A 25,998-nucleotide genomic window follows, 5' to 3' on the forward strand; every position below is an offset into this window, starting at 1 on the left:
AATCAAAACCAAAGCACACAACATTTACACCCAAAATCAAAACATAGGAAATATAAGACCCCACAAAACTACGTTAAGGAAATGTCTGGATAAACATCTGCAAATGAGCGTGGACAGGATGATGCTTTCACTTGAAACAGTTCAATCTGAATCAATGAAAACATTTCCATTGATTTCAGTGAGAAATTAATTAGAATTCCAGCAGCTTTGAACAGGACTACAGCTATCTGAGGCCAAGAGGTTGATGTTGTGTTCTGACCCATGTAGAATTATGTGTTACAAATATATAATTATTATTATATGCATGTGAAATATATATTATTATATATAATGACATAATCAATATCAGGGTGCAGATGAGAACATGAAACCTACTTCCACCTCAGGAAAACTGTTTATTCTGTTTTGTTCACTTCTTCACAATGGGCAGGAGATTGTGGCTCTTTCATTTTCCAAATCTCAACTGTAAAAACCAATTCCAGGCTCTTGGTTCCAAAGCTCAGAAACACTCTGCTCTAAGAACACAAAGGTAAGAGCCATGAAAGGTTAATAATTGATAGGAAGTGTTTCAGGGCATGAGCAGTGTTCATGCATACTGTACCTGAAGGAGGGAGGCATCCAGGATCTTCTCACAGCCACTGGGTTTTTATGTGACAAGTCCAGACATTGCTTTTATGGAAATGTCAGTGATGTACTGTTAACTACAATGAAATTAAAATGTAATGGGAGTTTTCTGTCCAAGGCTGGGCTGGACAGGGCTTGGAGCAGCTTGGGACAGTGGGAGGTGTCCGTGCCCATGGCAGGGGTGGCACTGGATGGGCTGTAAGGTCCCTCCCAACCCAAGCCAGTCTGTGACTATATGAGTGAGAGTACTCCACTGAACAAAACCCAGCTCTTTTAAGGCTCTGCCTGAGCTGTATGGGCACAGTGGTAGGACAGGAGCAGAGGAGCAAAGCTCGTGGATTGGCAGTTCCACATTGTTGAGGAATTCCCTCACTGATTCCCAAAATAAATATGATCTGTCTGAGAAACACCTTGATTTCTAGTCAACTACCCTCATCACTTTCCTTTCTAGCCCTTTCGTCTGAGATACTAATGAGAAAACTACATTTTATTTCATGCATTATAGATGTTTTAATGTTACTAAAATAAAACTCCCCACAAAAAAAATATTGCAAATGGGAAATACCAAATTATGAGTAAGTGTTCACAGAACACTGTGGGGAAAAATAGATCTGGAGTTTCTGGCAGCTCAGAGTAAGGCATCTGATGGCAGACTGTGTTAAGAGGAGATTTGTACACATGAAATAGGAAGCAATTATTCCTTGTTTACTCTGTGGAGGTAGGGCGTCACTTGGAGTGCTACATCTCAGGTTTGGCTGTGGCAGAAAACAGGCACTGCTTGGAATCTTAACCAGAGGAAAGAGCTTGGGTTATGCTAGAAGGGGAAAGAACATGAAAGTCAAGTTTCCCAAGCACTGCAGTAAAGACAATATTGATTGTTCTGCATGACAGTTTTAAATAGTAGAAGAAAATGCAAGGAGGATTCTAGGTCAGCCCCCTCCCCTTCAAAGCCAGAAAACCCACCTCTCTTCCCCACCTGTGTAACCATGGCACAAGCAGAGCCAGGGATACTTCAAGGTCCCAGGAGGTCTGGGACATCCATCACACATGCTGCTGCCTGGGAGTGCTCCAGCTAATGGGTAACCCAAGACACTCCTTGTCCACAGCTTTTAAGAGTGAGCTTAAATAAAGCATCTGTCAAGAGCAGTCTAGCTTTACCTTATCCTCCTCTGCATGGCAAGCAGAATTAAATGAACATTTGTGGTCTCTACAGTCCTAATTTTTATAGAATCATAGAATCATTAAGGTTGAAAGAGCTCTCTAAGATCAGCAAGTCCAACCATTAACCCAGCACTGCCAGCTCCAGACACAGTCCAACCTAGATTAACCAAAATTATGCTTCTGGAACTCCTAGCAGAAATTCATGGTGGATGAAAAGGAAGATAAATGCAAATCAAACATCAAACAGGAAAACTAATGAAGGTTATATTACACTAATCCTAAATAAGTAGAGAAAAGGCCATTCAAAGAAGAACTTGATGTAGCAGCACTGTGGAGATCAGAGAGTGCTGACACGTCCTTTGGCTTTAACATTCAGAAGAGGACACAAGTCCTTCCTCCCCTGTAATGAAAAGCTTTCATATAAATAGAGCCCTCATGCAATAAACACCACCTGGTTCCTTTGCAGTGCTCTTCCCCAGGTCTGAAAGCATTCAGCAGAGTACATGAAGTCTCACTGAGGGTGCTGGCACTCTGTGGGCTGGGTATTGGCACTCCATATGCATCTGCACAGTCTGAACTTTCTCTAACCTTAAAAAGATTCAATGCACTTATTAGCAGAATAATTCTAAAGTTCGAAGAACAACAAATACCAATTCATCCTACTAGCTTTCTAAATACCTTGTAATTAAGATTACTTGTTCTTTGCATGCCACAGAGCAGCTCTGAGCAGTGATCAGGAAGAGGCAGGGGATACTTTCCCTGTGATATCCAGGGCTGATTAACACAGCACCAGGTTTTACTGGCACAGGCCACACCACAGCAGCAATGAACGCTCCTGACAGTGGGACTGTCACTGTGGGCTTGAGTGGCACGCAGGGAGAAGTCCTCAGTGCAAATCTCCTACCAGAAAGCTAAAGCAAGTCTTTCCCAAGGGCTTGTACATTTGCCAGCAGAGCGAAAAAAACCCCCCAAAGTTAAACTGGAGTTCAACAGCCTGCAGGTGATGTTTACAAAGCAGTCACTTGTGTCCTGTCCTGCTAAGCCCAACTGGATGGGGGGCACCCAAGGAAACATCTTCCTCTAGATCACACAAGGCTCTGCCTGCTGAACAAAAGTTCTCTCCAGACATTCAGGTGCTGCCTGTGAATAAAGCTGGGTAACAGCAGCTCTTCCCTCTTTCCAGCTGCCTTCTCTCCACAGGGGGGAACAGGATGGGCTCATCAGCTTCCTCGGCATCCCTGCCAGAGACAGGGCAGCAATTCCTACATCCACATGAATTCAGCTCTTTGGTTTTGCACCTTCCCAGTTTGCCAAATTCAATTTACAATTATGCCATGCCTTGTAGAACAGAGGACATGGTCTATATCCCTACAGCCTAAGACTGGCCTCTAAGAGTATTACAGGAAACGGGATATTTAACTATTTCATGTCTCAAGGTCACAGCATTTAGTTTGAAACAATTTTCATCAACTGCTCCAGAATTTTATGCATTTTTTAAAATTTATTTTCTCTTCATATTATCATTTCTATGCAATGCTCTAAAACTTATTTTGTGAGATTCCAACCTGGAGGTTTTATCACTAACTTACAATGAGCCAGACTTTTACCCTTCGTTTAAGGTTACTTTATCTGTGCATGTGTATTTACAACATCCATGTGGGAAGCAAATATTTTCTGTCAGGGTCCTTTTCAGCAGCTCTCCCCAGTGCTGGAATTATTTCCAAGGTTAGCAGAGATAACAACTCACAATCTAACAATAACAACCCAGGCTCGAACTACTGGCAGCGTCTGCAGGGCAAAGTCGGGCTTTAGAGCTCAGTTTTGCTCATGTGTTTGCACCATGTCCCCTGCTGCCTGCAGATTGCTCTGTGTGACACAGATTTATATGTAAAGATGATAAGAAGTCTGCTGGGTCACACTGTGTCACACAGTGTCTGCACAATCAGACACACACGTTTCTGCTGGGGATTTGTCAGCAAGAATTGCAGGAGTTCCAGGGATGTAATTTTGTGTCACATAGGGTCAGATCCAGGTGTCCCACCAACAGCCAGGTCCCAGAGGTGGCATCCAAGCTGAGGAATTCACATGGCCCAACACAGAATCACCCCAGCATCACATCCATGAGTGCAGGATGTGCGGTGACACTGCTGTCTCTGAGAGGGACAGCTAAGCCAGCAGCTCTCACTTCCCTTCTGGCAGATAGTTCATGTGGGACATCAGTAACCAACCCTGAATAATGCAAACACGTTTGCCCTGTTCTGGAAAGCACTCTGCATTCCCAGTCAGATTAATCTCCACAAGAATTTTACTAAAGGATAGCTAATGTGGGTTTGTTATCTGATAGGAAACACTGTCATTCTCAGCAGTAAAATCAGAGCCAAACTTCCTCCTCCTCCTCCTCCTCCTCGCCACTGTCATCCTCATTCTGTTGGGAGAGCTGGGCACCTCCAGCACCAGCCTGTGCCCTTAGCATGTGAAACAGGCTGTAGATACAGCAATCCTGGGCACTAAATCCTAAACAGCAGTAGATAGCTCATCTGCATCTCCTTTTTAAAATAGACCAAACTGGGGAAAACACTCCAACTACATCATCATTAGATTTGTTACTATAATTAACCCTAGTCCAGCACACACTGGGGATCCTTTTAAATTCCTTCTCTTCCCTCTGGGCAGACACTTGTTTCTGCAGACAAGGCTGCTGAAATCTGTACACTGTTACCATTCCAGGACTTACCTATGGGGTTTTTTTACTGCTCTAGTGTTATCCTTTCATCCGAATGGGGAAAAAACCGCGCAGACAAAACACAAACTCCACCCCCTCCTCCTCCCCACCTCACTGCAGCAGTGCAATTGATGCTAGGTCAGAGAGCTGTTATGTAAGTGGTGCTTGTTGTGATTTTCTGGGCCGTGCCGTGGCCTGCAGTGATCTCCATCTGGAAGGCACCTCCTGCTGCCCCAGTCCCTGTGCACAGGCGCGCTCACAGACCTGAGCGCAGTGGTGTGAACAGAAACTGCGCCCTGGGAGGGAGCGCTCTCACCCAGGACCAGCCCTGCAATCCCCCTTCTGGATTCCATCCCGCAGGACCACTGGGGAAACAGCCCTTGGCAGGGAGTTCTTCACACTGCTCAAGTCACAGAATCCCCACTGGTTTGGGCTGGGAGAGGCCTTAAACCTCATCTCGTTCCATCCCTTCTCCACTGCCCAGGAATTTCCTGCAGACTGCTGTGCAGGTCAATGCCAACCTGAAGGACCTGCCCACCACCCCATAACCAAGCAATGCCGCTTTTCACTGCTTACAGCAAGAATAAATCCTTATAAAAGATCTCATAAAATCTGCCATTTCAATAAATTATTTTACTGGCAACAGGAAAAAGACTCTGTTTTCAATGATAACTTCAGTATTAGCTACACACTAAGCTTCGTGTACCTCTGCTCCTCTCATTAATTAACTATATTGCTTTATTCTTGGCTAATTATAATTGCCTACACTTTTAAAAATAATAGTACTAATAAAATTTTGTCCTGCTTTTTCCCTCTAGTCCATCAGATAGCAATTTTCTGCTGAATTAAACATCTCAATATCCTTCAGGAATATGTCCACATCAACTAATTATTAGAAAAAAAAGATTTGTTGTTCGGGCTTTAAACATAGCAGGAGACTTTTGAATTACAGACCAAAATTTTAGGCAATTAAATAATTTTTTATGGATCTCCTTCTCTTCCCAAAGCCCTGATCTAGTACACAACAACAGTATGCTGAAAAGTTTATGCATTTGAGCAGAAAAACTTTAAATGGAACTAATTAACTAGGCATAAATTTAGATACATATTTAAGTTCTTGGATGAATCAGGCACAACATTTTTGGATTCTAAATCCAAATAAATGGGGAAGAAGCCAGCAGAAAGTAAACACATATACCAGTTTATCCCAGATAACAAGTTTTGATGCTTAAATGGCTCAGAACTTTAATATCATTGTGAAAGGCTGTCAAACATCAGATTCAGAAACATATTTTCCCTTGAAATACATAATGCTGCTGCTGCAGTGTACCCAGTGGAATCAGATTCCCACTTCCATGGGTAATGAGCTATATTGTATTAACAGTAAACCACTTGTAATACAAATAAGAACAGATAAAACACCAACTTCCACATGGAACTCCAGAAGTTCAGTTTCAGGAGCAGCAGCATTGGAGTTCTGGCGCTGCCCTGCTCGGTGTGCCTGGCTGAGCTGCAGTGCATGAAACACCCCGGGATCTGCCAGGGCTCAGCAGGGCTGTGCTGCCATGGGCAGGGCACACGGTCACAACTCAGCAGGTTTCTCCTCTTCCCGAGCCCTGCATTGCTCTTCTCCTGCACAACTCATCATTAGGAAAGGGGAATTTTGCCTGACTCCTGGAAGTGTACTCAAGTGTTCAGATGGGCTAGAAAGCAGAAGTAGTATTGTTGTTATTACAGTAAAGTTTAAAAGTGGTTTATTGACCATTGACTGGCAACAAGTTTCCTCAATGGCTTTAGCCTTTCAACACTGCAGGTGAATTATTTTCCATGGAAAGCTAGCAGTGTACCTCAGGGAGCTGACAAGAGCTGTATCCCAGCTGTATCCCTGTGTGACTCCCACCTCCCGCAGCATTTTCCATTTGCACTCCTTCTCCGCGGTGTGATCGTGTCACAGACCTGGCACTGAACCCTGCTCAAACACAGGTTCTATTTTCAGCTCTGCCACTGCTCTGACAGGGGCCTTGGACAAATCATCTCTCTGTGTGCTGCAGCCTTCCCAAAGATGAGATAAGGATAATAATTCTGATTTATATCACACGTGGATTCTCAACAATAGAGTTCAAAATACTTTACTGTTCTATATCAAGCACTGAAATAGTGCTGTGGGCTCCAAAACAATCTCTCCTTCCCTCCTTTCTTCTACTTTCTGCTCCACACAAAAGTCCAAACAAGTAGGTCCTCAGTTGATAAGTTTTATAGGTTTTAATATTTCATAACATGTAACTTCTAGAATATGAAAATGTTAATGTTTACTTTATAGGGAGGGCAAATAATAGTATAAAACAGCTGGGAGATGATCTGTAAAGTAAAACATAGTGAAAAAGGAAGGAGAAAGAGCCAGTTCCAGGAGGGATCATGAGTTAAATCTAATTGTTCTTGGGGATACATTTCTGCAAACCTAATCAAATGCGGTACTGCAAGATAAACTGTGTTACGAGCTTGGTAAGCCAAGTGAAAGGCTATCAGGAGCAAACTAAACCTGCTTTAATGCCTAAGACAAGGCTGTTAGCCCTCTTTGGACACTTGTGAAATGAATTCTCATGGTTTCATGTTTAAATTTCCATTAAATTAAAAATTAGAAGCTACTTATGAACTTTGAATAAATGCTTCTGCATTTTTACCAGTGACCAGGATCCAAGGCACATACAAATTCCACAGCTGCAGGCAATCAAGGCACTACGATGCCAGCAGCAAACTTGTCTTCTTGCACATGTAAATCCATATAATGACACTGAGTCACCAAATGTACCCACAGATTTGAGCAGTCACACTAATCAAGATATGCTGATAAAAAAAAGACTGAATCTTTATTCAGGAGAATTTGTATATGAGCAGTCGTAGAGTCGCAAAACTCCAGGGTGCAGGCTCAGAGGGAGGGCACTCTCCTCCTCTTGGAGCCACAAGTCCAACAGCTGCTCTAGAGATGGAGCTTCCCATAAACCCATCACTGGAAAGCAAGTACAGGTTTCTACATGGGCTGTGTTAGCTTGGGAGTGTAACACTTGAATTCCTGCTGCTAAAGTTTTCAGTTAGCAAGTGGAATCCCAGAATCCTGGAATCCCAGAATGGTTTGGGTTGGAGGAGACCTCAAAGCTCATTCTGTTCCATGGACAGGGCCACCTTTCCCTAGACCAGGTTGCTCCAAGCCCTGTCCAGCCTGGCTGTGGACAGCAGTAGTGACTGAACAACAAACAGCTTATCTGAGAGTGCAGACATTAAACCAATAGTCTGCTCAATTAGAAGCCTGAATAACAGGCTAATCAAGATGATAAACAAATTCATATAAATAGATCATCTAGTCACTCACAAGAGGTGCAAGTACACCAATGTATCTGAAGTATTCAAAGAACAATGACTTAGCAATTACCTGTTCTCAGGGACAACATTCCTAAAGCTCATCTGCATTGAAAATATTTTAAGTTAGTCTTTATTCCTTGAATTCAGCTGCATGATGTGCTGTGATTTTGAGCAGCTGCAGGTGCTGGGAAAAATATTCACTTTAAATATTTTATTTATCTGGAATGAAACAACCTAAAAAATTAATAACAGACTTAGCACAGCCCTATCTGTTCACGCAGATGGAATGAGAGACATTTATAATGATAAGAGAACTCCTGAAGCACAACTGAACACTCAGTACTTGAGACTTGCTGTCTAAGAACTTTATGGTCAGATTCCAGCAGCAAAACAAACTGGCTCACACCAAGATTCATCATTTAACCTGAGAGAGAGATGATGCAGAATTTAAGACAACTTCCAATTTTTCAGTTAGATTACTCACAGGAAACTTCCTCTCCCTCCGTGCTGTCTTCTCCCAGAGCTTTATTCCACACATGCAGGCTCTCATAAAACTGGGAAATGAAGACATTATTTCCTTTGCCAGTCTCATTGTGTTATGCAAACCTACTGACGTAGTGAAAGTTGTCTTCTACTTCTCCATATCTCGTTTTCATGCATTGACCAACACCTTCAGTGCTGTGCTTCTGGGGCTTCTTCTCAACAGCTGTGAATTTGTTTTACTTTCAGAGATTTTTGCCTTCTTATGAACTTTTACCTGAATTAGAGTTCTCTACAAACTCGCTTTAGGACACTCTTTGTTTCCTCTCTCATCAAAGGTTAGTTCCAACTATTTCTAGATTTTGGCTTGTTAGTCTTAACTGGAACTATTCCAATCCTTCACAAGCCTAAAAGTCTTCATACAGTGAGCCTAAGAGGCAAAAAGCTTTGCTTTCTCTTGCAGAATTTAATTTGGAAAAATGTGAATTGTACAACTAGATATTCATGTTTTATAGAATCATAGAACCAGAGAAGAGTTTGGGTTGGAAAGGACCTTTAAAGGTCATCTAATCGAAATCCCTGCCATATAACATATAATAATATAATACAATATAATGGCTTGTATCACATAATGGCTTGCCAAATCACATGAAGAAACATTTTTGTGAGTGCTCTACCGATTCAAAAATCTCAAAGTTGACACTACTAATTTTGAAAGTGGCAGTAGTGAAAGTTCTGTGGAAACACAGCAGGTGACACGTGTGACACATGGAGTCAAGGTACTTCCTATGGGGTCACCAATTGCCTGGAACAGGGGGTGATGCTGGTGGACACTGGGATCATCACAAAGCTTGTCACAGTAGGACACAGTTGCCTGATTTCAAGCTCACAGGATTCCAAGGATGTTTCATTTAGACAAGTAACATTAATTGCTTGCTTTCTGCTGCTGACTCCCCTTTCTAAAACCATGACTGCCTCAAGACCTGGTTTTACTGCTGACATTGTTTCATTAGAAGAAAGGCTTCACCTTGAAGATTATTTGGCAAGAAGAATGGGAAAATAAATATTTAAGGTCCTATTCAACAGTGGGTTCTATATATAAAGTGGTTTATTTTGTTGCTGAAACCAAAGAGATTTTATTCACGATAGCAATCACTAATCATAACAGCAGGATGCTATTTGAAGATAAGCCCACATGCAAAAGCCAGAATGAGCTGTGACACATTTACAATAGCATTCACAAAAGCCATTCTGCTCTGTAATTCTGCCTGCTTTGTTGTAGAGCACATTCAATGACTTTTAAAATGACATTTGACAGATTTCATGAAAATATGTGTTCATCCCACTACACAGTCCAGCTCTACCAAAATAGCTGCACTTACACCTCCTGAGCAAATCAACCATAGCACAGGGAAAGCTTCCTTTGGCAAAATGTTCAACTCCTTTATTGGGGCCTGAATGACAAGGTGTAGTCGTTGAATAAGGCTGCAGAGATATTTGAATAAGTCTGAAGGACGTGAAGCCATCATTGTTGGGCTGTAAGAGTGTTATTACCTAAATTAAGTGCTATTTGCCAGAAAGCCCTGAATTTACAGGGTTGGGAAGCAGGTGCTCCTATATCATTAGATCAGCTCACCTGCTAAGGCAGAGGGAAGAGTGCTGCTGGCAGGTGCATTAGGAGCAATGCCCAGGGGATGTGTGTTTGTGTACACAAAGATGCTGAGTTCAGGCAGGAGGCCAGACACAGGTATAACAGATACAAAAATCCTGCACGGTTTGGAAGGAAAATAGCTCACTCTAAGGGTTTCCTGAAATAACAGACCGGGGTAGGCACTGATCTCTGCTCTCTGACCAGAGACAGGACCTGAGGGAATGGCTGGACCTGTGCCAGGGCAGGGTCAGTTTGGGTATCAGGGAAAGGCTCTTCCCCCAGAGGGTGCTGGGCACTGCCCAGGCTCCCCAGGGAATGGGCACGGCCCCGAGGCTGCCAGAGCTGCAGGAGCGTTGGGACAGCGCTGCCAGGGATGCCCAGGGTGGGGTTGCTGGGGTGTCTGTGCAGGGCCAGGAGCTGGAATGGAAAAGCCTTGTGGATCCCTTCCCACTCAGGATATTCTGGGATTCTGTGAATATAATTTTTATCTACGTCGTGTATCTAAAGCTCACCAATACAAAACATTCCACAGTTAAACTCAGAACTGTGGCTTAGTGTAATTTCCCAATGCACAAACACGCTGCCTTTCCCTGCCCTCCTCCATTTAGGAGGGAAACTTCACTGTCCAGCGCTTTCTACACCACCTACCTCTGTGATTCACTGCCAGCACAGGATTCCCCTCGGGAAATACTCCTTTGAAAACACCTGATGTATTTCCACCCTACTTTTACTGTGTTCCATGGAACAATATTTTCTCTTATGTCAATCCTACTACTCGATAAGTCACTGCATTGAAGGTATATTTACACCTGTACCCAGCTCTCCCGACCCTGCAGGCTGGGTAAGTCACCTGGGTCAAGGACACAAAGCACTTCAGACCTTTCCTAAACAGCAGCTGAAAGAGTCAGGATAAAAGGGGAGAATATTATGAAGCAGAGGGAGTGATTTATGCCATCACTGCTGAGAATATGAAGCTGTGATTTGCTAAGTCAGATCATGGAGTGAGCACTAACAAGGTTCTGTGGCCTTACAACTCAGCACTGCTTTTTAACTTACTCATAATTCTGACATTTTGCACTGTCACTGTAACCCTAAATCTAAAAATCAGACAGAAGTGTGATCTGGGCTTTTAGAAGCACATTCAGTAAAGCTGGAACTAAAATGAAATTGCCTTATCATGTTTTATTCCTAAACTACATTCTGCTATCCCAGCACCCCCAAGACAGCGCTGAGCCAATTGTTAAAAAGTTAATGAAATAATTTGAGACTAATAGCAACTGCTATCTACTTCTTCAATTATCTCAATTCATCGATCCCTTCCTGCTGAGGGAGGTGAAATCTCATACCAGAGATGCAAAAGAATCACACAAAAGTCACATCTTTTGCAGTAGGGAAGGAATATGGAAACTACAGCAATGGTGATGATAATCTATGTAACACAGATTCTTAGAGTCCCAGTGTCAGTGATGGTCTATGAAAGCAGCATGCCCAGAAATAAGTAGTCAGGCACCAAAAAATCCCAGTAACACCAACAAAACCCCCACAAAACACTCCAGCTGACCTTTAAACATGTTCAGTAGACCAATATTTCTACAGCACTATCAAAATAATCCTTCAGTTCAGCTGCTTATTTGGAATCCACTTCTGGCATTCCAAGGAGGATGTTTAGCCTTCAATGTTTGGGTACTTGCTGAAAATACTTCTTTGTTTGTCAATTTTATTAATTTTCCTCCCATGCAAAAACCAGCTGGCAGAGAGAATGCACCAGCTGGGGTCAGATGCTCAGGACAACAGAGATCTTTTTTCTTCACAAGAGATACTTAATGACGCTAGAATCAAAGGCTATTTATTTCTATTGGCCAGTCTTAACCCAGCATGAAACAAAATATTAATCTAACAAATGAACAAACCCCCAAATATCCACCAGGACATGGCCACAGCTTCAGATCCAAAGAGGACTAGTGAGGTGTGAGGAAAGAAAGTTTGGAAAGATAAACATGCATAGGAACAATTACAAAGTACTGAGGCCAAATCAGCTTTATTGGCTGTGTTTGGTGACGTGACCAAACTGTGTGTGGCAGGAGAGTTCAGGAGCTGGTAAAGGCTGGATCATAACACTGAAACTCCAGGCTTAATATTCTTCTAATGAGAGGTTTGACCCAGCTTCCACTAAAGGCAGGCTAATTGGCTTTTATAGAAAAAGATAATTGAAAACAGTCTTTTCCTTTATTGTTACCAAAAAAAAAAAAAACAATACCAAGAGAAAAGCACTTCTAGTGAGTTAGTATTTCAAATAAGCTTAGCCTGTTCCATGGCCTAGTGCCTTATTAGCAACATTGTGGGAGACAGAGTTTCTTTGTTATCTTAATACATTTTGAAAAATAACTCTTTTGGTGCCTCTTCTATTTATGACTCACTCATAATAACACAAGTGACTCATGCTGTCAAATTACAAGCTATTGCTTTAGAAAATTATTTTTTCCCCTTCCTTTTGGGTAAAATATGACAATTTTCACTATTTTGTTACTAAGGGGAGCTTCGTACTACTTAAGAGATTCTCAGAACTTTATTTTCTAAGTAAACCATATGCCACAAAAGACAAAAGTATCTCCCACCTCTTGTCTCTCTCACACATGAATACATGTGAAATAGAACAATTGTTTAAAACTAGTTCCAGAACTTCCGAGCTTGTTGATCAGTAAATTGAATTTCAGTCACCAGATTTTATAAAAAAGCAATACTGCTTTTGTTTGATTTAAAGATGGTCACTGTATGCCATTAGCACATGCTGGCCTAAAATTATTTGCTAGGGATACCCTTGGCACAGGCAGCCTCAAGTTCTCCACTGCAGGGATTTCTGCTCTGACACTCTGGTGAGGTTATGTGGTGCTTTCCCATCCAAAGCGTGAGGGGACGTCCCGAGGTGGGAATTAGCTTGCACAGCTGGGAAGGGAATATTTCCTGGGTCAGAGATCACTGTGAAGCTGCTTGTTCCCTGAGAGCTTAGACAGTCCCTCCAGCCACCTTCTTTACACACACACACACACACACTGACTCAGTCTAGCCCTCATTTTTTTCCCAGGATGAAACCAGAACCTTCCACACAGAAAAACATCTAATTCCTGTACTCCTGTCCATTCTGTAGTGCCTCCCCATTCTGCCACTGCAGCTCTGCCCAGTGATTGCAGTAGTCCTGAAGGGCCAGGCCTTGAAAGCCCAGCTGACTCACTTTGTGTGAAGAAGCTGTTGCAGCCTGATGATTTCCTCTAATTACTCTCCCAGATGAGGCCCAGTATTGTCTGGCTTTTATTGTCCAACTGCATCATCAGTGGAGCATCCTTTTATTAAACACTGTTTCCCCCTGCCCGTGTCCCTTTGCCTCCTTCCCTCCTCCCTAGCAGGTCACTGGAGGACATCCTTGTTAATTATTTGCTGTTAGGACTGGTCAAATTTGCAAGAGAAAGCCTCTCTGGAAGCTCTTTCTTATCCATCCTTGTCCTTGTCTGTAAGATCCATGATGGTAAGATCCAGAGGATGCCTACACATGGACTCCCTAATACTGGGAAAGAGCATTTGTAACTAAGGTTGGTATTTCCTGTTCCTAGGTTCTGCCTCTGTCCATATTTCTTACAAATACCATTCCCTAGGGGAGGCACATTTCTTCTGAGGGCAGAAAAAACACTGGTCAGTGTCGCCTTTATTCTCTGATCTTCAGCAATGCAGATAGAGCCATCCTGCTCCTTCCTGGGTACAGGGGAATAATGGGCTCTAGCAGGACCCTTTGCCCGTGTGTTTTAGGCACTGGCAGTTGACCCTACACTGCCTTCCAGACATGGATCAGGGGCTTTAGAAAGCAAATGCACTGCTGCTTGGCCCAAGCATCTTCCATGCTGGGATATGCCTTTGGAAGTGGTGCAGTTCAGGGATGAATCACTGAGCTCTAGGTCTAGGCCACATGCTGCTTTTTCTCACATGGACTCTCTGCCAAAAGCAACATTCAGAGAACTATTCTTCCTGCCAGACCCACCATAATCCAGGTTTCAAAGCCTTTTCCTCTTTAATCCCATCAAACTTATTCCTTCTGGCCTATTCTTATGTTCATAGAGAATAAATGTCTTAATTTGATTGTTCATTACATTTCCTCTCAGTGTGTTTTAATGCTTTTAGCTTCTCTTTTTCTCCCATTCTTAGGTCAAAAATCAGCCTTGATGGAAACAGAAATAACTCGGAACTCCCAGGCCTTTCTTTGGGATGATAAGATATTTGGTGTACAGGGAGCAGCCACTTACTTGAGGCTTGCCATGAAAAGACAACCAGAAGTAAACCAGCCTCTCTCTCATTTGATATCAAAGTTTGTTATCAAAGGGTTCTTAATAGTTTCATACAGATACCTTGCAACTGCTGCACCCACTACAACATCTGCATTGGTGCAGTCTATATGTAGAAACAAAACTATGTCACGTTAACATGCTTGAGGACTTTTTCCCTGTCTGCACTGGAAAATGGCTGTCAGGAATAAGATCAACTCCTGCAAGTGGCAGATTTGTGACACAAAAGGTGAATGTTTGTCACTACAGCTTCACATGGCCTCATATTTGCCCTGTTAGAAACCAATCCCTTATGGGAAATGGAATTAAAAAACAAACAAAAGGTCACAAAAGAGACCCTGACATACCTATAAGCACAACAGCTTGAAATGAATTTATTTATGCTAAATGCAAAAGTAAGGCCTGGGAGAAAGCTTTGAACTGAGCAGAATGGGAACAGCACTTTAAAACATAACACGGCAAGTAAGAAGTGAGAACTGGGAAAAAATGAATGACTGGGTGAATTAAAAACATGTACACAACGTCTGCTCCGTGGAAAACAGCAACTGCAGCTCCCAATCTGTTTAGTGATTATGGCAAAGCAGAGCCCAGCACTGAAAGGGAGGCAGTGCACAGAGCAGAGCAACTCGAGGCTGTGCTGAGGGGTGAAGAAGGAATAAATTGCAGGGAATAGTTCATTAATACACAAAGCTTTGGAGCAGGCCACCTGCAGAGGTGAACATAGCACCTGGGCACGTAGCGTGCCTGTTAACCAAACGCTGTCTCCAGAGCTTCTCCAAGGAGAGTTCCTACATCAGGGAGCGTTGCTGCCATTGCCGGGACACTGAGACACAGCCTAACTCAGGTGCAGGCAACACAAACCACAGCTGTGCCTGTAACGGGGGAACTGCAATGGGGGACACTCGTTACTGATCACAGCTGAGCCTTTCAAATGGCTCCTCATTCCCGTTTGCCACACTCCGGGTCTGATAGATTGAAAAAAACCCGAATGTTCACAGGAAGACACTTTTGGGTTTCTCCGTTCTGTACTAGGACATTTTAATGAGAAATGAGAAGCCAGAAGGAGATGGGGGAAGGCTCTGTACAGCCCGCACTGCTCGGCCCTGGCGGCCGCCTCCCCTCAGCGGCTCTGAGGGCGCTGCCCGAACACGGGCGATTTACAGCACGCAACAGTTCCATGACAGAGCACAGAGCCGTGCAGGAGCACATCAGAGATAAAGCCCGGACTGCGTTAGAAACTGCAGCGGTGACTGCTCCGTGAGCTGAGGCGAAGCAGCGCAGCTCTGAGGGACGCTCAGCCCCCGCCCTCTGCAGCAGCAGCGGCCGTGCCGAGCCGGCGCCTCAGTGCCAGGGCTCGCTTCGAATTCCCGAGGGAAAAGCTTCTGGCGAGGGCGTTCCCTGCCCAAGTGCTGCAACTCCGGAGGGGAAGCCTCTGCCCTGAGCCGATCCCGCAGTGCCCAACACGGGCACTTCCAGGAACACGGGGTGTGCCGCCGAGCCCGCCGGCCCGGGTGCTCAGGGACAGCAAACCCGGGCTGCCCTCAGGCCATCGGCTCGGGGATTTCACTACTCGCTGCTTGGGTTTGCTTGTTTTATTTTTTGAAACAAGAACCTCTCGGGCCTGTACCAGCACGTGATGAACCTGCTGTTGCTGGCACACACCAGATCCTGCTCCTGCTAAGGAGCCAAAGTGCCTGCTGGATGGGAAGGGACTGGGGTTTGGGTCTGAGCTGGCACTGTTTGGTTACCTGAGAAACTCAGAAAGACATTTCAACTCGCATAAGACCTGGACCTTGGAATAGACACAGTCCTGGCAGCTCTTCTCCCTCTCAGGGGAGCAAACACTCAGGAACAAGCAGTAAGTGAACAGGGGGAAAATTCAGCAGTAAATGCAAAATCTCCAAATCTCACTTTATTCTATTAAAAGAAAATGAAAATATTTACACTGGTAGCAACTTGCTCAGAAAAGTTTATATCCCCAAAGTCCCCCGGCTCCAGGAATGACCCCACAGATCAGACGAGCTCAAGGCAAAGCCTGGTTGTTGCTTGCAGGAGGTTGGCTCTTGAGTCACACCAGCTCCCTCCTTCATGCTTTTTTTTTTTCTTGCCAGGAGACTGCAACTACTTGCCTAAAGAAATGAAATAAACAGCGAGCATTTGCCAAAGTACTCCCACCACTTGGAGCAGTTTGTTTTTCAGAACATTCAGTGCCAGACTGCTGAATGGGAAAGAGAAGCAACAGGAGAGTAAAGTCTCTCCTTCAAGCATTTCTGAAGTGCTTATCACAGTAGCACTGAGATATTCATAGCCCTTTGGTTTCTTGCTGAATGGAAGTGGAAAGCAATCACATCTGTCCTTTAAAACCCAAATGAACAAAATGGGAAGTTTGAACAAACCTGGATAATTAAGAGCTGCTTCTACAGCCATCACTGATTTCAGCAGGAATTGAAGATACTTAGTGAAAACTGGGAGAAATCCCTGACAACAAATACTAGTTGAAAAACTGTCAAAATAATTAAAAACATTACATTGTCAACAAAAGTGAAAATTAAGATTGGAAAATCATGATTGCAAACAGTGAGGGGCTGTAGGAAGTGAAGTTCAAATAAAAGCCCAGTGCTAAATTCTGAACAGCCAAACCACAAGAAAATTCATGAACAGCAAAATAATCTTAAAAAGCTTTATTAAATAATACAGATTCAAATAATACAGTCCAGTGCTAGATTCTGAATAGCCAAACCACAAGAAAATTCATCAATGGCAAAATAAAGGAATCTTAAAAAGCTTTAATACAGATTCAAATGATTATCTACATCCAAACTGACCATTTTAAATAGTACTAGCACTTAAGGCACAGTTTTCTCCAAAACTAGGCAGTAAGTTCAACAAGACTCAATACAATTACATGTAACAATCCTTTTTTTGTAACACTGTGTGAAACCAAAACTCTATGCCATGCACTGGGTCTGCATTCCATTCATCTATTTGCCTGCATAGTTCTGCACACAAAGTATTTTGCATGGAGTATTTTGTTATTTCACTTTCCTTATGGTCCTTAGGAGAGTTCAGACAGCCAGAATAGAATTCACAGTTAAAACTGGGATCCTTGTTATATGTAAACAAAAGCCTTATCAGATAGCTGCAAAACCTTGCATACAAATAAAAGTGACTGGGATGTGATTGTATCCTCACAATAAAGGATTCCTACCAGAAGAAAGGTCCACTTAGAAGGCACACGCTTTCACATTACCAGTTCAAAAAAGTGCTTACAGTACCAAGGAATACTGCAGTTGTACCCAAAGGAAGCCACACTAAGTTTTGGGTTTCTTTTTTTTATTATTGTTGTTGTAAAAAACCTCCAGATTATTCACAGTTGTTCCAGCATTCCTCATGCTAAACCAGCATATTGTGCTGATGAATCCCAGTGTAAGGCTAAACATAAGAACACTTATCAGTGCAATACATTCCTGAGATTTTGGAACGCAAAACAAAAACTAGTTCTTTGAAATATACAATCCTTCAAATTTTTGGCTCATATTTCACCTGTTTTTCTAATTTCCCTTTTACAAAAAGTTCATTAAAAAGAAATTTAAGTTTTACAAAAAGTAAATTAAAAAACTGTTATCACTCTAACTTAGATATAACTTCTAGTTGCTTGAAGAGTGCAAGAAAGCCAAATTAGCATAAACATTGCTTTTTGTGCAGGCAGCAAAAAACAAGAGATAAAACAAGGTTCTGAGAACTGAAGCGCTGACATAAAAAAATAAATTCAAAGAGCCCTAAATATTAAAAAAAATAAATAAATTAAGGACCTAGTTATATTCCAGAGCAAACGTGAATTACATCACAACTGCTGAAGTTGTTGAATTTACTAAGGCACTGAGTTGTTTCATTTTTATTTGCCAGCATGAGCAGTCCTGCTGCCTCTACCGAGAGGCATAACCCGTGCTCCAGAGCGTGGCTGAGGGGCTCGTCTGCCTGCTCGAGGACTGGGAGCTGAAGGAATGTGCAGGTGACACAATGGAACCTGAAACGTGGGAAGGAGAAAACAACAATCAGACTCGGGAATGGTGGGAGAAGGAAGAAACAAACGAGTAACTGCTGTTGATACCTGCGGAACACTGGCAGTGAATCTAATGACCCATTCAAAGTGAAGTCATCCCTTTAGCTTATTGCCTCTTGAAAAGGTATCTTACAGGTTTGTAGGTCTTCCTGTTCAGGACTGTTTAATACATTTCTCCTCAGCAAGTGACATTCACCTGGATTTGCCTTATTTTATCTGAAGCATCAGGCACGTGTTTACAACCAGGCCTGCAGCTCACCGTAACTTAAACACATCCGTAAGAATGTGAATTATTTTTCATTGCCAGTCTTGATTATAGACCCTCCTACATTCAATTCCAGTGCAATGGCCACGTTAATCAATTAATTAGCTTCTAACTCAGTGACAACTGCTTACTGTTAGGGGTGTGCTGAAGACTTGTCCTTGAGTGAATTACTGGCTGATTGTGCTGTCCATTCGGCGAGAAAAATGCATGGTAGGCTGCAAGACAGTTGAACACCAAACCAAAATCATTTCACATGGCAATTACTCCCTTTTAACTTAGAGCTAACACATTGTAAGAAGCTATGGAAAAAAAATACTTGCACAATCTTTCCTTCTCTTACCTATGATCATAACAGCTGTCCCTGCTAAGAGTGCAAAAAGTGTGAAGATCATCACCTGGTAAGACTCAACAAACTGCTGGAAGAGAGTGGCTTCATCTGCAGAATTGATTAAGAGAAGGCAATATTGAGTTAAAAAAGCAATCTGATTCAAGAGTTAACAGTTCTTAAACTGAAATAACCAAAACCAAGTTTAATTTATAGCAAATAAGTGTAATCAACTTAGGTAACACAACTTTGATTCTAGGGACTATTTCCAGTGCAATCTTCAAAATTTGCCAGTAACAGCTCAAAATGTTGATTGAGGTTGTGGCTGTTCATCCCTGGAAGTCTTCAAGGCCAGGCTGGATGGGGCTTGGAGCAAACTGGTCTAGTCAAATGTCCCTGCCCACGGTTTAAGAGATGAGCTTCAAGGTTCCTTCAGCCTAGACCCTTCTGGAATTCTGTGGTTCTATTTACAATGACTTAAGTGAGTTCTTTACTTTCTCAGCCCCAAAATGCTAACCTGTTTTCAAAATAGCACGGCATGCTTGGGAGTAAACAACAAGAAAAATTCCTTTCAGACACTACAGCACTGGTATAGTTATGCCAACTTGGAGTATTCTAGGCTGACCCCAAGAAAAATATGTTCAACTTCAGTCACAATGAGTAAATGTATTCCAGGCTTCTGGCCAGAGAGAGCTGCTCACATGTCACTGGTAATGTCAGCTGCCACACTGAAGTTTATAACCTCGTGAACACCAGTAGAAGCTAAAGGTTTCTTCTGGCATATGGAGTGCAGAGATAAACTTACATCTCATTGGTGCAGTGGTTCTGTCACTCAGGTAGATCACTGTCACTGGGATAGAGATGGACTGGTCCGTCATGGGACTGGAGACAGTCAGAGTGGTGGACAGGGAGCCCTGGCTGGGAACTCTGGGATCAGCCAGGCTCACAGTGTACACCACGTAACTGGGCAGCCCATGGGACTTCTCCTTCTCCAACACCTTCACTGCTGGAGACTCGCACTTCACCTGCAGAGGGAACAGCCAGCCTGAACCAGACTGCTTGGGACAGCCCAGCACATCTCCACCTTCCACGCCAGGTGCCAGCAGTGGGTGATTTCACAGAAACACCGAGCAATTCACCCCTCAAGAGGAGTCAGGTGTACCTTTACAGTGCCACCTGCAGCATTTCCCCCTGGTTATTGCCAAGGGTGAATAACCCTCTTACCTGCCCTTTCCATAGGTCTGGGCTAACCCCACACAGCCAAAATCCAAGGGCCCTTACTGAGCTGTGTGAACCATGGGCAGTCACTCACACACATATTTGGGCAAGAACCTCCCCCTGCCACAGGGGTCAGGTGGGTTTCTGCTTCCTGACCCATGAGCTGGTTCACACATGCCAGGCTGCACACCCAGGTGAGCCTGACACACCTGTACTACCCCAAAACCCCAGGGCCAGGCTGGATGGGCCCCTGAGCAACCTGACCCAGTGAGTGAGTGGCGTCCCTGCCCATGGCAGCACATTGGGACAGGATGAGCTTTAGGGTCCCTTCCAACCCAAACCATTCTGTGAAAAGTGGACACTGAGGAAGAACACATTCCAAGATGAGTATTTCCAAATCATCTCAGGAACAAATCTTGACATGGTAAAGATGGCAGGGAGTGCCTTGCATTAGAAAGCTGCATGTGACAGTTCAAAATGCTTCCAGCTGTGCTGAGACACTTTCTGGCAACGCACTCACCTCCAGGCTATCCAGGATTTCACTGGCACCAAAGATTTTCAGGACGGAGCTCACGTCCTGGTTGCTCAGCAGCATCTCAGCCTGGTCAGCATAGAACCAGCGACTGAAGGGCACCTCTGTGCCCAGCTGCTCCCCGGGCACGGCGCTGCCCCGCACCGAGGCCGTGACCCTCAGCATGGCTTTGCTCCTGCTCAGGTGCTTCAGCTGCTTGTCAGTGAGGTTGTGCATCCTGATGGAGCACGTGTAGTGTCCTGCAGGAACAAGACAGCTTGGGCTATTAATTGCTCACCTTTAAGGGTTCTTTTCCATGCACAGCGAGATCTCTGGGACATCTTTAGAGAAAAGCTAAAAAAGTGGTAAAACTCAAGCAGCAGCATGATGAGGAGTGTGTAGATGGTGGATGACTGGGACAGTGAGTCTATTGGCAAACATCACAATCCCAGCACCACAACTACAGAATTATTCCTTGTCCCAAACTGAACATCATGAAAAAAACACTAAGCTGGTAACTTCCAGTCACATTTTATTTTAATATGCCAGTGACACTCAGTTCCACTTTGAACATAACATTTATGCTAATATTGAAAGGCTTTACTGAAAACAAGACTGAACATCCTATTTCATATTCTTTTCAACTAGTGTTAAAATTTTAGCTAGCTACCATCACCATCATCAAGTCTGTGAAGATGGTAGTTTATTTATAAAAGCTCCTTTAAATTTATATATTCACCATGTTTCTAGTCTCATATGGGACCAATTAATCTGTTATTAGCAGCAGAGGTAGTAAAAACTTCCCTGAGAATAGAAGATAAAAAGCATCAGTAACAAGGAGAACTTGCCAGGTGCATGTTTTCCCCTTATTTTCTTCCCCTAAGTAACAGACACACATGCAGGATAGAATAGGGTTTACACAATGAGTGCAGGGTTGAATCCAACAGATAATTAATGTTCTTTACGTACAACCCGTGGTGGTTTGGCTCTGTTCTAAACCACATTATACTTTTGAAGCATTAACACATTCTGTAGACTTGCACAATTTTATTTCCACCTCCACAGTATGTGGCAATTTCCCCCCCTTTTAAGACCCCATTCATGATGTTTTGGGGGTACATCCCACTTTTGGAATATTTGTCACCTGAGTGCTCCTTTGTTACTTTGACTTACTACAAAAACTCTGAAAAACATGAAATGGGCTGCGACTGACTTCTGGCTTTCTCTGAAAACCAACACAAGTTTTTGTCACAGGCAGAAAACCCTACTGAAACAAGAAGTGCCCATGTGAACAACTCACTGAGGCCTGAGGTCCTACACAGGCTCAGAGGCTTCAGAAGGAAGAAGAGGTTTAGATTAGATGTTAAGAAGAAATTCCTCCCTGTGAGGGTGGGCAGGCCCTGGCACAGGGTGCCCAGAGAAGCTGTGGCTGCCCCTGGATCCCTGCAAGTGTCCAAGGCCAGGGGCTTGGAGCAGCCTGGGATAGTGGAAGGTGTCCCTGCTGACTGGGCTTGAAGGTCCCTCCAACCCAACCCATGATGCTTGTGTTTGTCTGCAGTGTGGCATCTTGGCACATCTTACCTGAAACTGCATCAAATCCAGGTTCTGCCACAAAAATATCCTGTGCTGGGAAGTCAAAGACATCGCTGTTGAAATCGAGATGGCAACTGATAATGGACTGGGGTTGTAACTCAGCAATGGCTTCGGTCTGAGCAGGAGAACACTCCCCTAGGGGGAAGGAAAAAACCAATCTCTAATTAATTACAGAACAAAATTGTAACTAATTAATTTTAATTAATTAAAAGCAAAATCATGGCTTGTACTATTGGGTTATTCTACCACCTTCTGAAATAGTTTCACAAGGTTATGAAGATCTTAAATAATTGGAAATCACAGACAGCTGTCCTTGCTCAGGTCTAATCCCAAAGAGACAGCAATGAAAATTTTATATGTTGTGGGGTTTTCTTGACAGGAATAATTTATTTACAGGAAAGAATAAGCTGGAGAGAATTTTCAGCTCGGATGTCTCTTGAATAACTTATATGATGCTGGAAGCCTTGATTTAGATTTTAGTATCTGGCAAGATGATTTTCTGGTAGGCTAATAATTTACTTACGGCAAAATAAAATACTATTGGAACAAGTGCTAATTGTTAAGCTAGAAGCTAAAATGATCTATAATCACACAAAATACAGCTTATTAAATAGAGGACACATTATGATGCTTCATCTTTGTATTGATTCTAATCACTGATAAGTTCTGTGAAAGATTTAAGGATGGTAACTAAGTAAGAAAATGTAACAACTCCAAGAAGGCATTTGCAATTAAACATATAAGCAATTAACTGACTGCCCATTAACTGTTATTTATATGATCAAAAATGGTACTTCTATTGAAATCTACTGATCTTATTAGTTGTAAAGTATTAATAGTGCCTCAGAACACCTTCCAAATTCTGTCCCATGGCTTCTAGAGCTCCTGGGACTCTGCAAAGCCACTTGAGGTTCCTGGGGATCTTGTTACCCCAGTTTCACAAACCTTTAAACAACAAAAACCCCATAACACAAACCAAAGCCACCTATCATGAATCCATAAACACACAATAAACCATAAGCATAAATATTTTTTATCATACCTTTCAAATTTTTATTTGTTTCCCCAATTGAAACTATGACTTTGGAGGCTGCCACTCCCTGCAAGCTTGTTTGCATGCCACTGGCATGCATTGCTGCGGTCCTCTGAGGTGCACTAATCATGATCTGAAAAAAAGGATGAAGCACACTGTTACCAAAAATTACAGCAAAACCAGACTGGATTGGTTGTGAAAGACTCCACGAGGTCATGTTTTTCTTTGAAATCCCACATTTCTCTAATATTAGAAACTGCCTTTACAAGCAATTTAAGCTAGCAAAAACATTTTGTCTTCCTACCCAACACCCAGAAGTTAATATGCATAAAGCTCTATGTCTAAATTTAATTTTAAAAGAATGTCTAGTGCTTATGCTGGCTGATGCAGTGAATTGTGTCAACAGTACGATTGCATTGCAGATAAACAAAATAATTTAATGGAGTACTTCTGATCAGTGATGCATGGCACGACACTTCAGAAAGTTCTTGCTGGCATCTCAACCTGCAGTGAAGCTTCATTCATAAAAGCAGCCATTATCAAAAATTGGTTAGCACCTGGGAACAACTTAGCCAACAAAGGAATCAAAATGTACAATATAAGAACAGTAAAGGTGAGAAATCAAAACTGTTTTGCTACATTTTCCTCCTGAGCCCAGATGTTTAAAAAAAACCCGTGATGTTTTTGGACACATACCAAATACTTTCCAACCACTTGCATTCCTAAAAGAACATTTCTAAGTATTTGTACCAAAAGAAAAATCCCATAGAATACACTTTGGTGAGGGTCCACCCCAAACAAACCAACCTCTGCAGCAACTGAACAGTGCCTCACCTCTCTGTAGGTTTTCAGTAACCCAGGGATCTCATAGTAGACAGTGACCATCCCAGAGTCCTTTGCCAGGGCCACGCCAGTCTTGGAGTCCATGAGAAGAGCACTTGAGGAGGAGCTCCACACGCCCGGCAGGCCTGGAAGACACCATGGGGGCACTGCTCAACACCCTGCTGCCAACTGCAGCATTTCCTGGGCACTCCAGTGCCTGTGAGTGCCACTGCCAGGCTGGGCACACACCTCCCAGTGCACAGACACCAGAGTGGTGCCCGTGAGTGCCACTGCCCGGCTGGGCACACACCTCCCAGTGCACAGACACCAGAGTGGTGCCCGTGAGTGCCACTGCCAGGCTGGGCACACACCTCCCAGTGCACAGACACCAGAGTGGTGCCTGTGAGTGCCACTGCCAGGCAGGGCACACACCTCCCAGTGCACAGACACCAGAGTGGTGCCTGTGAGTGCCACTGCCAGGCTGGGCACACACCTCCCAGTGCACAGACACCAGAGTGGTGTCTGTGAGTGCCACTGCCAGGCAGGGCACACACCTCCCAGTGCACAGACACCAGAGTGGTGTCTGTGAGTGCCACTGCCAGGCAGGGCACACACCTCCCAGTGCACAGACACCAGAGTGGTGTCTGTGAGTGCCACTGCCAGGCAGGGCACACACCTCCCAGTGCACAGACACCAGAGTGGTGCCTGTGAGTGCCACTGCCCGGCTGGGCACACACCTCCCAGTGCACAGACACCAGAGTGGTGTCTGTGAGTGCCACTGCCAGGCAGGGCACACACCTCCCAGTGCACAGACACCAGAGTGGTGCCCGTGAGTGCCACTGCCCGGCTGGGCACACACCTCCCAGTGCACAGACACCAGAGTGGTGCCTGTGAGTGCCACTGCCAGGCTGGGCACACACCTCCCAGTGCACAGACACCAGAGTGGTGCCCGTGAGTGCCACTGCCAGGCAGGGCACACACCTCCCAGTGCATAGACACCAGAGTGGTGCCTGTGAGTGCCACTGCCCGGCTGGGCACACACCTCCCAGTGCACAGACACCAGAGTGGTGCCCGTGAGTGCCACTGCCAGGCAGGGCACACACCTCCCAGTGCACAGACACCAGAGTGGTGCCCGTGAGTGCCACTGCCAGGCAGGGCACACACCTCCCAGTGCACAGACACCAGAGTGGTGCCCGTGAGTGCCACTGCCAGGCTGGGCACACACCTCCCAGTGCACAGACACCAGAGTGGTGTCTGTGAGTGCCACTGCCAGGCTGGGCACACACCTCCCAGTGCACAGACACCAGAGTGGTGCCCGTGAGTGCCACTGCCCGGCTGGGCACACACCTCCCAGTGCACAGACACCAGAGTGGTGCCTGTGAGTGCCACTGCCCGGCTGGGCACACACCTCCCAGTGCACAGACACCAGAGTGGTGCCTGTGAGTGCCACTGCCCGGCTGGGCACACACCTCCCAGTGCACAGACACCAGAGTGGTGCCCGTGAGTGCCACTGCCAGGCTGGGCACACACCTCCCAGTGCACAGACACCAGAGTGGTGCCTGTGAGTGCCACTGCCAGGCTGGGCACACACCTCCCAGTGCACAGACACCAGAGTGGTGTCTGTGAGTGCCACTGCCAGGCAGGGCACACACCTCCCAGTGCACAGACACCAGAGTGGTGCCCGTGAGTGCCACTGCCCGGCTGGGCACACACCTCCCAGTGCACAGACACCAGAGTGGTGCCTGTGAGTGCCACTGCCAGGCAGGGCACACACCTCCCAGTGCACAGACACCAGAGTGGTGCCCGTGAGTGCCACTGCCAGGCTGGGCACACACCTCCCAGTGC

The 25,998-nt window shown here is 44.4% G+C and overlaps 1 protein-coding gene across 2 annotated transcripts in view; it reads right to left on the reverse strand.

Moving 5' to 3' along the window:
- Nucleotides 1-16,989: 16,989 nt before the first annotated feature.
- NUP210 (nucleoporin 210) overlaps nt 16,990-25,998 on the reverse strand; it is a 54,067-nt gene continuing 45,058 nt past the window's right edge. For both annotated transcript variants that reach the window (XM_032120883.1, XM_032120882.1), the window contains exons 33-40: nt 24,166-24,299; nt 23,341-23,464; nt 22,287-22,433; nt 20,715-20,965; nt 19,782-20,001; nt 18,992-19,087; nt 18,783-18,866; nt 16,990-18,350 (exon numbers count right to left, since the gene is read on the reverse strand). In XM_032120883.1, the coding sequence (XP_031976774.1) occupies nt 18,250-18,350; nt 18,783-18,866; nt 18,992-19,087; nt 19,782-20,001; nt 20,715-20,965; nt 22,287-22,433; nt 23,341-23,464; nt 24,166-24,299 (1,157 nt within the window). In that variant the 3' untranslated portion in view covers nt 16,990-18,249. The remainder of the gene's footprint in view (nt 18,351-18,782; nt 18,867-18,991; nt 19,088-19,781; nt 20,002-20,714; nt 20,966-22,286; nt 22,434-23,340; nt 23,465-24,165; nt 24,300-25,998) is intronic.

Source organism: Corvus moneduloides, chromosome 11, assembly GCF_009650955.1.
Source record: "Corvus moneduloides isolate bCorMon1 chromosome 11, bCorMon1.pri, whole genome shotgun sequence".
Lineage (NCBI taxonomy): Eukaryota > Metazoa > Chordata > Aves > Passeriformes > Corvidae > Corvus > Corvus moneduloides.